The sequence below is a fragment of the Nomascus leucogenys genome, chromosome 13, assembly GCF_006542625.1.
Source record: "Nomascus leucogenys isolate Asia chromosome 13, Asia_NLE_v1, whole genome shotgun sequence".
NCBI lineage: Eukaryota > Metazoa > Chordata > Mammalia > Primates > Hylobatidae > Nomascus > Nomascus leucogenys.
In genome coordinates, this window is record NC_044393.1 from 32,474,263 (window position 1) to 32,487,583 (window position 13,321).

The 13,321-nt window shown below is 43.1% G+C and overlaps 1 protein-coding gene across 1 annotated transcript; it reads left to right on the forward strand.

Moving 5' to 3' along the window:
• Positions 1 to 208: 208 nt before the first annotated feature.
• DEFB124 (defensin beta 124) lies at positions 209 to 4,664 on the forward strand. The gene is made up of 2 exons (XM_003273487.1): positions 209 to 266; positions 4,507 to 4,664. The coding sequence occupies exons 1-2, from the start codon at positions 209 to 211 to the stop codon at positions 4,662 to 4,664; spliced, it is 216 nt and encodes a 71-aa protein (XP_003273535.1).
• The last annotated feature ends 8,657 nt before the right edge of the window (positions 4,665 to 13,321 follow it).

Below are 13,321 nucleotides of genomic sequence, written 5' to 3' on the forward strand. Positions count from 1 at the left end.
GGTGTGGCTGACCAGTTCCCACGTAGCTGGCTGAGATCCCAAGCAGCCTGGGGACCACATGGTCTCATAATCCCACTTAGGCCTGCTGCCCACAGCACTGCCTTCATCTGCAGCTCAATAAAGGCTGGGCTGGAAGCAGCGAGGGTCAGCATGCTCGGGTCTCTTCTCTTGTGTTCTCTCCAGCAGCCTCCCCAGGAGCTCCGTGGCCATGACACAGCTGCTTCTGTTCCTTGTGGCTCTCCTGGTTCTGGGTCATGTGCTACCAGGTAACAACATCGTGTGCATGTGTGTGTGTGTGTGCACGTGCGTGCTTGTAAAAATGAGGACTAGACTCTCAGGTCCTGGAGGACAGAGGGGCCTCTATCAGCATTTAAGTTCTGGCCCCACCACTGACTTGGTGGGCAACTTAGAGCAAGTTGCTAAATCAACCTGCACCTCAGTTTCCTTATCTATAAAATGGGATTCTCTCAATAAATATTCATTTGTGTTATGATTGTTGTGAAATCATAACAGTGAAAGACATGTAGCAGTGAAAGAAAAGAAGGTCCTTGCTTTCATGCAGCTGACATTTTAGTTGGTGGAGCTAGAAAATAAGCGGATAAACATATGTTGGGTGGTGATAAGTGCTGAGAAGAGGAAAGGCAAGGGAAGGGGTTAGAGTGGTGTGCGCATGGAGGGGGTGGGGATGGGAAGGCTGATGAGGATGGACAGAGAAGGCCTCTAATAAGATTTGTTTCTTTTTCTACTTTTTGAGACGGAGTTTCATTCTTGTTGCTCAGGCTGTGGTGCAATGGCATGATCTCAGCTCACTGCAACCTCTGCCTCCCGGGTTCAAGTGATTCTCCTGCCTTAGCCTCCCGAGTAGCTGGGATTACAGGCATGTGCCACCATGCCTGGCTAATTTTTGTATTTTTAGTAGAGACGGGGTTTCACCATATTAGTCAGGCTGGTCTAGATCTCCTGACCTCAGGTGATAGACCTGCCTCGGTCTCCCAAATTGCTAGGATTACAGACATGAGCCACCACAACCGGCCTAGAGTTTTTTCTTTTTAAAAACTTTTTATTTTGGAAAATTTCACATATACATGAAAGTAGAGAGAATAACATAAATAAACAAGGTGAGTTTTAAACATTTTTATTATGGGAAAATTTAAACTTATGCAGAAGCAGAGAATACTATAACAGCATGAGTTTTTAAAAGATACTTCTTTGATTTTTAAATTTTTGTAGAGACGGGGCCTTACTATGTTGCTCAGGCTGGTCTCAAACTCTTGGCCTCAAGCAATCCTCCAGCTTTGGCCTCCCAAAGTGCTGGGATTACAGGCATGAGCCCAGCCAGAAACTTTGGTATTTAGGAAAATTTCAACCAGAAATAAGAAATTAATATATAAAGAACCCCGGCCAAGCATGGTGGCTCACGCCTGTAATCCCAGCACTTTGGGAGGCCGAGGCGGGTGGATCATGAGGTCAAGAGATGGAGACCATCCTGGCCAACATGGTGAAACCCCATCTCTACTAAAAATACAAAAAATTAGTTGGGCGTGGTGGTGGGCGCCTGTAGTCCCAGCTACTTGGGAGGCTGAGGCAGGAGAATCACTTGAACCCAGGAGGCGGAGGTTGCAGTGAGCCGAGATTGCACCACTGCTCTCCAGCCTGGCGACAGAGTGAGACTCCGTCTTAAAAAAAAAGAAAAAGAAAAAGAAAAAAAAAAGAGCCCCTATTACCCATCACCCAACCTCAACAATTACCAATTTGAACCAATCCTGTTTTGTTATTCACTTCCCTCTCCTCTCTCATGAATTATTTTGAAGTAAATTCCAGCGATCTTATTTTATATAAAGTGGGTTTGAATAGAGGTCTGAATAAGGTGAAAATATGAGGGAAGATTGTTCCAGGCAGAGGGAGCAGCAAGTGCCAAGGCCCTGAGGCAGGTTGATGGATGTGTTTGAACAGCAGCAAGGAGGTTGGCGTGGCTGGGGGAGGGAGCACAAAGGAAATTGGTGGGAGACAGAGTCAAAGATATGAGGAAGAGAGTGCAGATCATCCAGGAGAAAGGAACTGCTTCTGGATGTTGGAGTGATTGGGAAGTTCAAATGCGATCTTGTGCTAAGAGTATTTCTTGGCTGGGTGTGGTGGTTCATACCTGTAAATCCTAGCACTTTGGGAGGCCAAGGTGGGAGGATCACTTGAGCCCGGGACTTCGAGACCAGCATGGGCAACATAGGGAGACCCCATCTCTACAAAAAACAAAAAGATTAGTTGGGTATAGTGGTGTGCACCTGTAGTCCTAGCTATTTAGGAGGCTGGGGGGGAAGGATTGCTTGAGCCTAGGAAGAAGAGGCTACAGTGAGCTGAGATTGCACTACTGCACTCCAGCCTGGGCAACAGAGTGAGATCCTGTCTCAAAAAAAAAAAAATATTATAGAAAGTGTCCTCACCTGGGAGCTAGGGTCTCGGGTTCCAGTTCCAGACCCATCACTTATTGGTTATGGGAGCTTGGGCAAGTTCATTCCTCTCTTTACTGGTAAGTGAGAGGATTTACCTAGAATGGGTCCTGATTGTTCCAGCAATCTAAGCTGTCATGCTGATAATCTTGCCTCCTAGTTATTGAGCATTTATTACGTGCCAGGCACTGTGCTAAAGTGATCCTTTAACTGTGCTCTGAAGGAGAGTTGTACAGATGAGGAACTGAGGCCAAGGTCACTCAATGGGAAATGACTGAGCTGGGATTTGGACCCAGGAGGTCTGAGCTGGGTTCACACCGCACTGTTAGCGATTATACTACACACCGTCTTCAGAGGGTGGATTCTGTGCCTCATGGAGATTTTGAGGCCAGCACTGTATCATTCTAAGATTCTGTGCCTTAGTAAGAGGGAAGTGTGGACTGCTCGGCAGGGTTGAATAAAACCTGTGGATATGCCTAAGGCATCATTTGAGGATTACATGGGATGTGTTTTAATCCAGAGAGATGCAGGGAAGCCTTTCCCCTCCACCTCCCACTCAGCGCTATTTCTTCTGGCCTGCTTGTTCTCTGCTAGTCTGAGGTTGTATGTCCAGAAATGTCATTTAACAGTCAAGCTTGTCTATGTGGTCCTAGTCTCCCCTCACTTCCCACATGCGTTCTAACTGGCCATCACAGTACCCTCATCATTTCCAGTGTGGCAGTTACCGCAGAATCTATTTCTTGTATTTATATGCTTGTTTTTTAACTGTCTTCCTTGACGCTGGAAGCTCCTTGAGGGCAGGGACCATGGCCATATTGTTCATTGTAGTACTTCTAGTGCTCTGTGTTTATTGAGTGAATAAATGAAGGACAGGCTTCATCCCATGTTGTGACCAAAGACCCTTGGAGGGAGCAAAGGACCCGTTCCCCCAAAGCCTTACCTTTTCCACGGCCCATGGTTGGAAATTCCTTCACTAAAACCTAACATTAAACAAGTCCCTATGTGTCAGGGGCAGTTTGTGTAATGGGTGTGGACTCCGAAGCCAGATCGCTTGGGTTTGAGTCCTAGTTCTGCTCCTCAATGGTGGTATGGCCTTGGATAAGGTTACTATATATATATATTCTTTTTGAGATGGAGTCTTAGTTTGTCGCCAAGGCTGCAGTGCAGTGGCACGATCTTGGCTCACTACAGCCTCCGCCTTCCGGGTTCAAGCGATTCTCTTGTCTCAGCCCCCCGAGTGGCTGGGATGACAGGCGCCCGCCACCAGGCCCGGCTAATTTTTATATTTCTAGTAGAGATGGGGTTTTGCCATGTTGGCCAGGCTGGTCTTGAACTCCTGACCCCAGATGAACTGCCCTCCTCAGCCTCCCAAAGTGCTGGGATTACAGGCGTGAGCCACTGTAACCAGCTGGATAAGCTTATTAACCTCACTGAGGCTCAGTTTCCTTACCTGTATAGCAGGGACTGTAATAAGACTAACTATAATCGTATAGCGTTGTTATGAAAAGTGCTTACGTGTACCTGGTGTGTGGCTTTACCTGGACAAGAAATTAGTTTCTATTTATTTATTTGAGATGGAGTCTTCCTCTGTTGCCCAGGCTGGAGTGCAGTGGCACAATCTCAGCTCACTGCAATCTCCTCCTCCTGGGTTCAAGTGATTCTCCTGCCTCAGTCTCCCGTGTAGCTGGGATTAAAGGCACCTGCCACCACACCTGGCTAATTTTTGTATTTTTGGTAGAGAAGGGGTTTTGTCATGTTGGCCAGGCTGGTGTCAAACTCCTGACCTCAGGTGATCTGCCTGCCTCAGCCTCCCAAAGTGCTGGGATTACAGGCGTGAGCCACCGCGCCTGGCCTTAGTCTCGAATTTGTAACTAATGGTCTAACCTATGATATGTGGTCTAACCTAACTTGTAATCAGTACTCTCATCTATGACTAGTGATCTAACAGATGACCAGAGAGCTAACTTGTGACCAGTGTTAGTGAATCTGTGGCCTAACTTGTGACCAGTGGTCTAACGTGTGACCCATGGGCTGCTCTGACCTGTGGTCTTCCTCTGCTTAGGGAGAAGTGAATTCAAACGGTGCTGGAAGGGTCAAGGGGCCTGCCGAACTTACTGCACAAGGCAAGAAACTTACATGCACCTGTGCCCGGATGCGTCCCTGTGCTGTCTATCCTATGCGTTGAAACCTCCACCGGTCCCCAAGCATGAATATGAATAGCTGGTTCTTGCTGTCCAATAAAACACAGGCTGCCAGTTGTCTCTTCTTTCTGCTTGCTCGCCTGTGCTCCTCTCCCCGCCAAGGGTGGGGGATAGGTCTAGGATGTGGGAGAAATGGTCTGTGGAGGGAGGTGAGGGACCTGAGGAGAGTGGGCACTAATGACCATTGTAAATGGTTCCGGTCCTGGCCATGTCACTTTCTCTCTGTCCAACTCCGGAAAAATTACTGAACCTCTGAAAGTCTCCTCAACCATAAAATGGGAATAATTATAATATCAGGAGATTAGCACTTTATAGAAAAAATGCAAGAAGAAAGGTAGAGTTAATAATAACAAGAGTTAATAATATAGTTGATAATAACAGTGAATAATTATAGTAGAGTCAATAATAAGCTTCTGGAATTCAGAATGAGATGGCACATTTGGCTTGAGAGGCAGGCCCCACTGAGCGTGAAAAGGTTTTCCTATGTTCTTTTATAGGGTATCCTAATGACTTAGGGCTGAAGCCAAGACCAACAGACTAGATACTTTTCTGAAAATTAAACCACCATTTTCACACACGAACTGCCATTTTCCTCCCAGTGGTCAAACAGACCCTCATCTAAGCATACATCCAACTTCCTAAGTCATTAGGATACACCCAACAAGCCGAAGAGACCAGCCGATTCTAGGGTGGAAGAGTCCCCCAAATACCTCACAGATGAGACCCGCAAGCCCAGAGAGGAAAAGTGACTTGTCGAAGGCCATACAGTTCCCGAGTGACATGTCAAGGAATGGAGCCACACGCTGGTAGGACAGGACAGTGTGATGGGGAAATTTTGGGAGGAAGGAACTCCCCTGACACTGGAGATGTGCAAGGTGAGCCTGGTGGCTCTGGGATGCTAGAGAAGGAAGTTACCTGGATAGGTGCTCAGAAGTGCTTTATCAGAGGACAGGTTCTACTCAAGCCAAACCAATTATTGAATGGTTGAGTTGATGATATATAAGTATCCTTTAGAAAGTACCAATTGCTTTATTCATACCACCTCATTGAATTCCCACAGTTATATATTATTATCTCCTTCCTTCCTTCCTTCCTTCCTTCCTTCCTTCCTTCCTTCCTTCCTCCCTCCCTCCCTCCCTCCCTCTTTCTCTCCTCTCTCTCATTTCTTTTTTAACACAGGTCCTCACTCTGTTGCCCAGGCTGGAGCACAGTGGAGATCATATAGCTCACTGCAGCCTCACACTCCTGGGCTCAAGCAATCTGCCTCAGCCTCCAAGGAACTAGGACTATAAGTGTATGCCGCCATACCTGGCTAATATGTTTTTGGTTTGTTTGTTTGTTTTGTAGAGATGGGGTCTTGCTAAAAACAAAAACAAAAAACAAAAAGCAAACAACAACAAAAAAACATGGGGTCTTGCTATGTTTCCCAGGCTGAACTTCTGGGCTCAAGTGATCCTCCTGCTTTGGCCTCCCAAGTTGCTGGGATCACAGGTGTGAGCCGCCACAGCTGGCCTATCTTTGCCTTTTCTATAAGGTAACTAAGACTCTATAAGGCAACCAAGAAAGTTGCCCAGGTCATAAACTTAGGAAGTGGTGGAGCTGGAACTCTATCCTGATCCTCTGCCACCTGATTTTTTCTCCCAGAGTCAGTCTTTTTTTGGAGACAGTCTTGCTCTGTTGCCCAGGCTGGAATGCAGTGGTGCAATCATGGCTCACTGCAGCTCTGAACTCCCGGGCTCAAGCAGTCCTCCCACCTCAGCCTTCCCAGTAGCTGGAACTGTAGGCGTGCACCACCATGCCTGGCTAATTTTTGTATTTTTTGTAGACACAAAGTCTTGCTATGTTGCCCAGGCTGGTCTTGAACTCCTGTCCTCAAGCAATCCTCCTGCCTTGGCCTCCCAAAGTGTTGGGATTACAGGCATGAGCCACTGTGCCAGACTCCAGAGTCATTCTTATTTGTACTTTAAAAATAACATTTTTTTTTCTAATTGTAAAAGTAATACATGTTCATTGGAAAACATGTAAACAGAGAAGCACAAATAAGAAAACTAAAATCATTAGTATTTTCACTGTACAGAAATACCCAGAAATAGGCTGGCTGTGGTGGCTCACTTCTATAATCCCGGCACTTTGGGAGGCCGAGGCAAGAGGCTCACTTGAGGTCAGGAGTTCAAGACCAGCCTGGCCAACATGGCGAAACCCCACCTCTACTAAAAATACAAAAATTAGCCAGCATGGTGGTGCACGCCTGTAATCCCAGCTACTTGGGAGGCTGAGGCAGGAGAATCACTTGAACCCGGGAGGTGGAGGTTGCAGTGAGCTGAGATCACACCACTGCACTCCAGCCTGGGCAACAGAACAAGACTCTGTCTCAAAAAAAAAAAAAAAAAAAAAGAAAGAAAGAAATACCCAGAAATAAAGAAAAATGTAAAATGTGACAAAAATAAAATGGAATCAAGCTGTAGATATTTTGTGTCTTGGTTTTTTAACTGAACAATATATCATAAAAATTTATGTATGTGCTTAGTCTTCCAAAACAATATTTTTAGCACTAAAATTCCTCCTGAAAAATTTTAAGTCACTTCTAGTTTTTATAACTTGAGTAGTATGTTTAAAATACGTATGGAGGCCAGGCACGGTGGCTCATGCCTGTAATCCCAGCACTTTAGGAGGCTGAGGTGGGTGGATCGCCTGAGGTCAGGAGTTCAAGACCAGCCTGGCCAACATGGTGAAACCATATCTTTACTAAAAATATGAAAAATAGCCGGGCATGGTGGTGCACGCTTGTAATTCCAGCTACTTGGGAGGCTGAGGCAGGAGAATCGCTTGAACCTGGGAGGTGGAGGTTGCAGTTCCGAGATTGTGCCACTGCACTCCAGCCTGGGTGACAGAGTGAGACTCCATCTCAAAAAATAAAAAAAAAAATAAAAAATAAATAAAAAAATAAATAAAATACAGTTTCGAAAACTAAGAACGTATAGTATAGATAAGCCTCAAAATAGTCACCTGTCTTTTGTAATTCCTGTTAGCATTTTGGTATATATATATTCTTTTATATATATATATATATTTTTTTTAAGGCATTTTCACATGCATCAGGGACTCTTCTATGAGAGGGGCTTCTCCTGCTGATCAGATGGACACCTTTGAGGTCACAGGGAAGGAAAAGAACAAGGAAGTTACAACAATGGATGGATACTGTAGGTAGTTCAGGGTAGGACTGGGTGTCTGACTTCTATCCCCACTCCCTTCTTTCAATGGCAGAGTGTTCAGTGGAATTGCTTATTATGCTAGGGCTTGGTTTAAGTCTGAGAGCCAGGTGACAATCGCACATGACTTAAATTATCCTTGAAAACTTCTCAGGAAGGCATCGTTTTGGAGACTGACATCCACAGCAAGTTTTCCTCCATTGATGGAACATATCACATTTCTCTGGCCATGCATTAAAGGAAGTGGTTGAACACCACATGTTCTCATTCATAGGTGGGAATTGAACAATGAGAACACATGGACACAGGAAGGGGAGCATCACACTCCAGGGACTGTTGTGGGGTGGGGGGAGGGGGGAGGGATAGCATTAGGAGATATACCTAATGCTAAATGACGAGTTAATGGGTGCAGCACACCAACATGGCACATGTATACATATGTAACAAACCTGCACATTGTGCATGTGTACCCCAAAACTTAAAGTATAATAATAATAAAAAAACATGAAAAAGAAAAAAAAATAAATAAAGGAAGTGGTTGGTTATGTTTAGGCGCCATTTTTTTTGGTGAAAAATAAATATCTTTCCACAGTGGAATCACACAATGCAATGTGATGTCTTCACCGCCAGAAGCTTTCCCTGCCCAGGAAATAATCCAATTCCCATCTCCCACTCATTTAGGCACTGGCTCAAGGAGGGATTTTTCTGGCTTATTTGGACTCTTATTGCACATATTTGCAAAACATATATCTGACAAAAGACTCATATCCACAATATACAAATAACTGTTACAAATTAATAAGAAAAGAGAAAACTCAATAACAGAATGGGCAGATATTTAAACAACATTTTACAAATGAAAATACATAAGCGGCCAATAAGTTTGTGAAAAGATGTTCAATATCATTAGTAATCATGAGAATTCAAATTAAGATCACAATGAGATACCATACACACTCACCAGAATAATTAAAGTAAAAAAGACTGACTATAGCAAGGCTGGTGAGGATATGGAGCACTGGAATGCTGTTACATTGCTGGTGGGACTGTAACATGGACAATCACTCTGCAACTGGAAAAACAGGTGCAGAGTTACTTATAAAATTAAATAGACATGTTGGCTGGACACTGTGGCTCATGCCTGTAATCCCAGCACTCTGGGGGCAGACATGGGCAGATCACTTGAGGTCAGGCGTTTGAGACCAGCCTGGCCAACATGGCGAAACCCCGTCTCTATTAAAACAATACAAAAACTAGCTGGGCGTGGTGGCGCGTGCCTCTAATTCCAGCTACTTGGGAGGCCGAGGCTGGAGAATTTGCTGGAACCCAAGAGGTGGAGGTTGCAGTGAGTCAAGATGGCGCCAGTGCACTCCAGCCTGGGTGACAGAGTGAGACTCCGTCTCAAACAAACAAACAAACAAACAAAATTAAATAGACATATGCCTATACAAAGACTTCTCTATCCATGTTTGTAGCAACTTTATCTGTAATAACCCATAAATGGAAACAGCCCAAATGTTCAGCAGGTAAATGGACAAGTTGAGTTATATCTATGCAATATGCTACTCAATAAATAGCAATAATTTACACACACCATAAATTAATTTCAAAAACACTATGTTAAGTGAAAGAAGCCAGACACAAAGAAATACATGCTGAGTAATTTCATTTATATGATTTTTCAGAAAGGCAAAACAAAGTTGATTTAAAAAGTAAGAAAAAAAAAACCCACCCCACGTCTTATTTTCTTTAAATTTCTTTTTTTCTGAGCACATGTAGTTGAGTCTGGGTAAACTATCTGTGCTTATGATGCACCTCCATTTGTGTCGTAAAGAGCTGGATGATCCAGGAGACAAGCATGATGTTTCCAGGACTCTCTTAATGGCTAGATCAATGACTCTCAAGAAGAGATACTCCCCTCTAGCGGTTATTTTTGGAATTTGCTGGTTTTTTTTTTTTTTTTTTTTTTTGAGACGGAGTCTCGCTCTGCCGCCCGGGCTGGAGTGCAGTGGCACCATCTCGGCTGACTGCAAGCTCCGCCTCCCGCGTTCAAGCCATTCTCCTGCCTCAGCCTCCCGAGTAGCTGGGATTAAAGGCGTGAGCCACCATGCCCGTTTTTTTTTGTTTTGTTTTGTTTTTAGTAGAGACGGGGTTTCACCGTGTTGGTCGTGCCGGTCTCGAACTCCTAGGGTCAAGTGATCCGCCCCTCCTCGGCCTCCCAAAGTGCTAGGATTACAGGCCTGAGCCACCTCGCCCGGCCAAGACACAATTTTTAATGATATATCTTCAACATTTTGTACGTGTTCATTAATTTTGGTCCTTTCCTCCTAATTTGAACCCAGTAGACTGGCTTAAGTCCAGTGAGCCCTTGGCTGAAACTAAGGTCTTCCTGATTTGGGCATGCCTAATGATTTCCATCGTTGTCTCAACTGAAAATCAACCGTTGATGTTTTTCACCTACGCGCCACTAGCATCAGCACTCTATTTTTCTGTTTTTCATTAATTCAATTTATATTTATTGAATACCTTTTATGTGCCGGGTATTATTCTAAGTATGGAGGACTCCGCAGTGGGCAAAACAGATAAATCCCTACCTGTATGGAGCTTACATTCTAGGAATAAACCCAATTTTGACTTTGTTCTCAGTATCCAGCCTTAGCTTCACCCTTTGGAAGGATGAATTGCTAGGTACCTACTTCAGAGTCACTTGTGGCACTGTGAACTTCTGTGTGTTCAATGATTTCATAATTGCATGGTAAACCAGCAGGTCCAATAAGCATAATACTTTTGGAACATAGCATTTGGATTTATTGTTTACATATGAATATTCATTTTCACATATAGTAAACACTTTAGATGTAACTTGGAATGAAATCTCATGCACTTTACATGTTTAAATTCATTAGTCATTTGAGATAGAAGTATATATTACTGTAGGAATAAAATGTTGCAACAGTTAAAGATGATTGTGAAAGCTATCAATGTTAGAAAAATAATTAAGAACTTTCAACAATTCAACTTAGGAGAAAATATGAGTTAATTTAAATATTGAGAGCTAAAATTTGTTAGCTTGATAACCGTCAGAATGTTATATCCAACCAATATTTTTAATATTAACACTAGGCAAAATAATGGAGATTATATTATAGTTCAAATCTTTGTTAAAATACCATTCATCACATTAAAAAAAAACTATTAGAGGCCAGATGTGGTGGCTCACGCCTGTAATCTCAGCACTTTGGGAGGCCAAGGTGGGTGGATTGCCCAGCCTAGGCAACATGGTGAAACCCTGTCTCTACAAAAAATACGAAACTTAGTCAGGAGAGATGGTGTGTGCCTGTAGTGCCAGCTACTTGGGAGGCTGAGATGGGAAGATCGATTGAACCTGGGAGGTTGAGGCTGCTGTGAACTGAGATGGTGCCACTGCACTCCAGCCTGTGTGACAAAGCGAGACCCTGTCTCAAAAAAAAAAAAAAAAAAAAGTACTTGCCTTTTGTTGTTCTTTAGTTATTTAATTCCATTTAGGACATAAGCCTTTTAGGAAAAAATTATGGTTGAGAATTCTCACACCTTGTAAGGATAAATAGAAAGCTAAATGTGATTTTGTCACCTCAAAATTTCACAGGTAGGAAAGACTCCAAAATCATGTACCATGACATCGATAAGTCACCTTCAATTTATGGGGATAAAGACAATGAAGAACAGAGGAAAGTGTTAGGGAAAAGTGAGGTACCTTAGGCATATTTTATTCTCACTAATTTTCAAAATCACAAATTTTATGAAGGCTAAAGAATTAAACAATAAAGTTTGCCAAATTTTTTGCTCTAAACTACCACCCGGTTTCAGTAGTTGAAGATAGAATATTTTTGACATTTTTTCAAACTGCAAATTCTGAATTTCTTTCTAAATTCAAAAGTTCTTTTTAGGAAGTATGTTTCTGAAATTAATTTTCTTTTAAACTATTTTTATTTTTAAATTTTTCGTTATTTATTTTTGTCTTTATTTTGAATTTAATTTATTCATTTTTAGAGATGCGATCTTGAGATGTTGCCCAGGCTGGACTTGAACTCCTGGGCTCAAGTGGTCTTCTTGCCTCAGCCTCTCAAGTAGCTTGAATTATAGGTGCATACCACCATGCCTGGCAATTTTAAAATTTTTATTAAAAATGAAAAAAATATAATATTTATACATATTTATGGGGTACATATGATATCTTGATACATACAATGTGTAATGGTCAAATAAGGGTATTTAGCATATTCATCACCTTTATTATTTCTTTATATTGGGAATATGAAATTACTTTGTTGTTTCTTTTTTTTTTCTTTTTCTGAGACAGGGCCTCATTCTGTCATCCAGGCAGCTGGAGTGCACTGATGTGATCTCTGTTCACTGAAGCCTCAACCTCCTGGGCTCAAGCAGTCCAACTTCAGCCTCCCAAGTATCTGGGACCACAGGCACATGCCACAATGCCCGGGTAATTTTTTAATTATTATTATTATTTTTTTGGTAGAGATGAGGTCTGCCTATGTTGCCCAGGCTGGTCTGGAACTCCTGGGCTCAGGAAACTCTCCTGCCTCAGCCTGTCAAAGTGCTGCAATTACAGGCGTAAGCCACCACATATAGCCAAATTCATTTTCTTTAGTTACATTATTCCATGACTGAAGAAGTTAGTGGATGTTGAAACTGAGCATCTATTTAGTACAGCAAATAGCATCTATTTAGTACAGCATCTATTTAGTACAGCAACTCCTTCACTTCAAGACCAGCCTGGGCAACATAAAGAGACTTCATCTCTATTAAAAAAAATTAGCCAGGCATGGTGGCACATGCCTGTGGTCCCAGCTACTGTGGAGGCTGAAGTAGGAGTATTGCTTGAGCCCAGGAGGTTGAGGCCACAGTGAACTGAGATGAGCAGGGCAGTGACTGCAGGGGTAATTGTTCCTGCATTCTAATATTAAACCTTTAAAATGTGACTTCTAGAATTTGTAATAATTAATACTGATGATTGCTTTTTTGGGATGTTACTTCAGATTTATACTTACATCTCAGAAGTTAAATGGTGTGCCAGTGCGGCCTCAAGCCCAGCCCTCTATATTCTGCTCTGTGCTGCTGGGGCGGGGAGTCTGATATTACCATTTCCCAGACTCCTTCACCAGGTGGCTTCCTGCTAAGAGTATGCTAATTGCAGACAATGGTGGGAGGGGAGACAAAAGTGGGAGACAAAAGTGGGAGGGGAGGGGAGAAGGCATTCACTCTCTGCTTTGGATTCCATCTGTATCCTCCCAGCAGCTTAGGTAGCTATGGGTTTATTGCCAGAACTGCGATGTCCTTCAGAGGCACCAGCTCCAATCATAAGGTACCCCCCTCCCCAAGCACTAAACTGGCACATAGGTGCTCAGTAAATTTGTAGTTGAATAAACAAATGAATACATACATATTCATATATATGCATTCATCTGGGAAG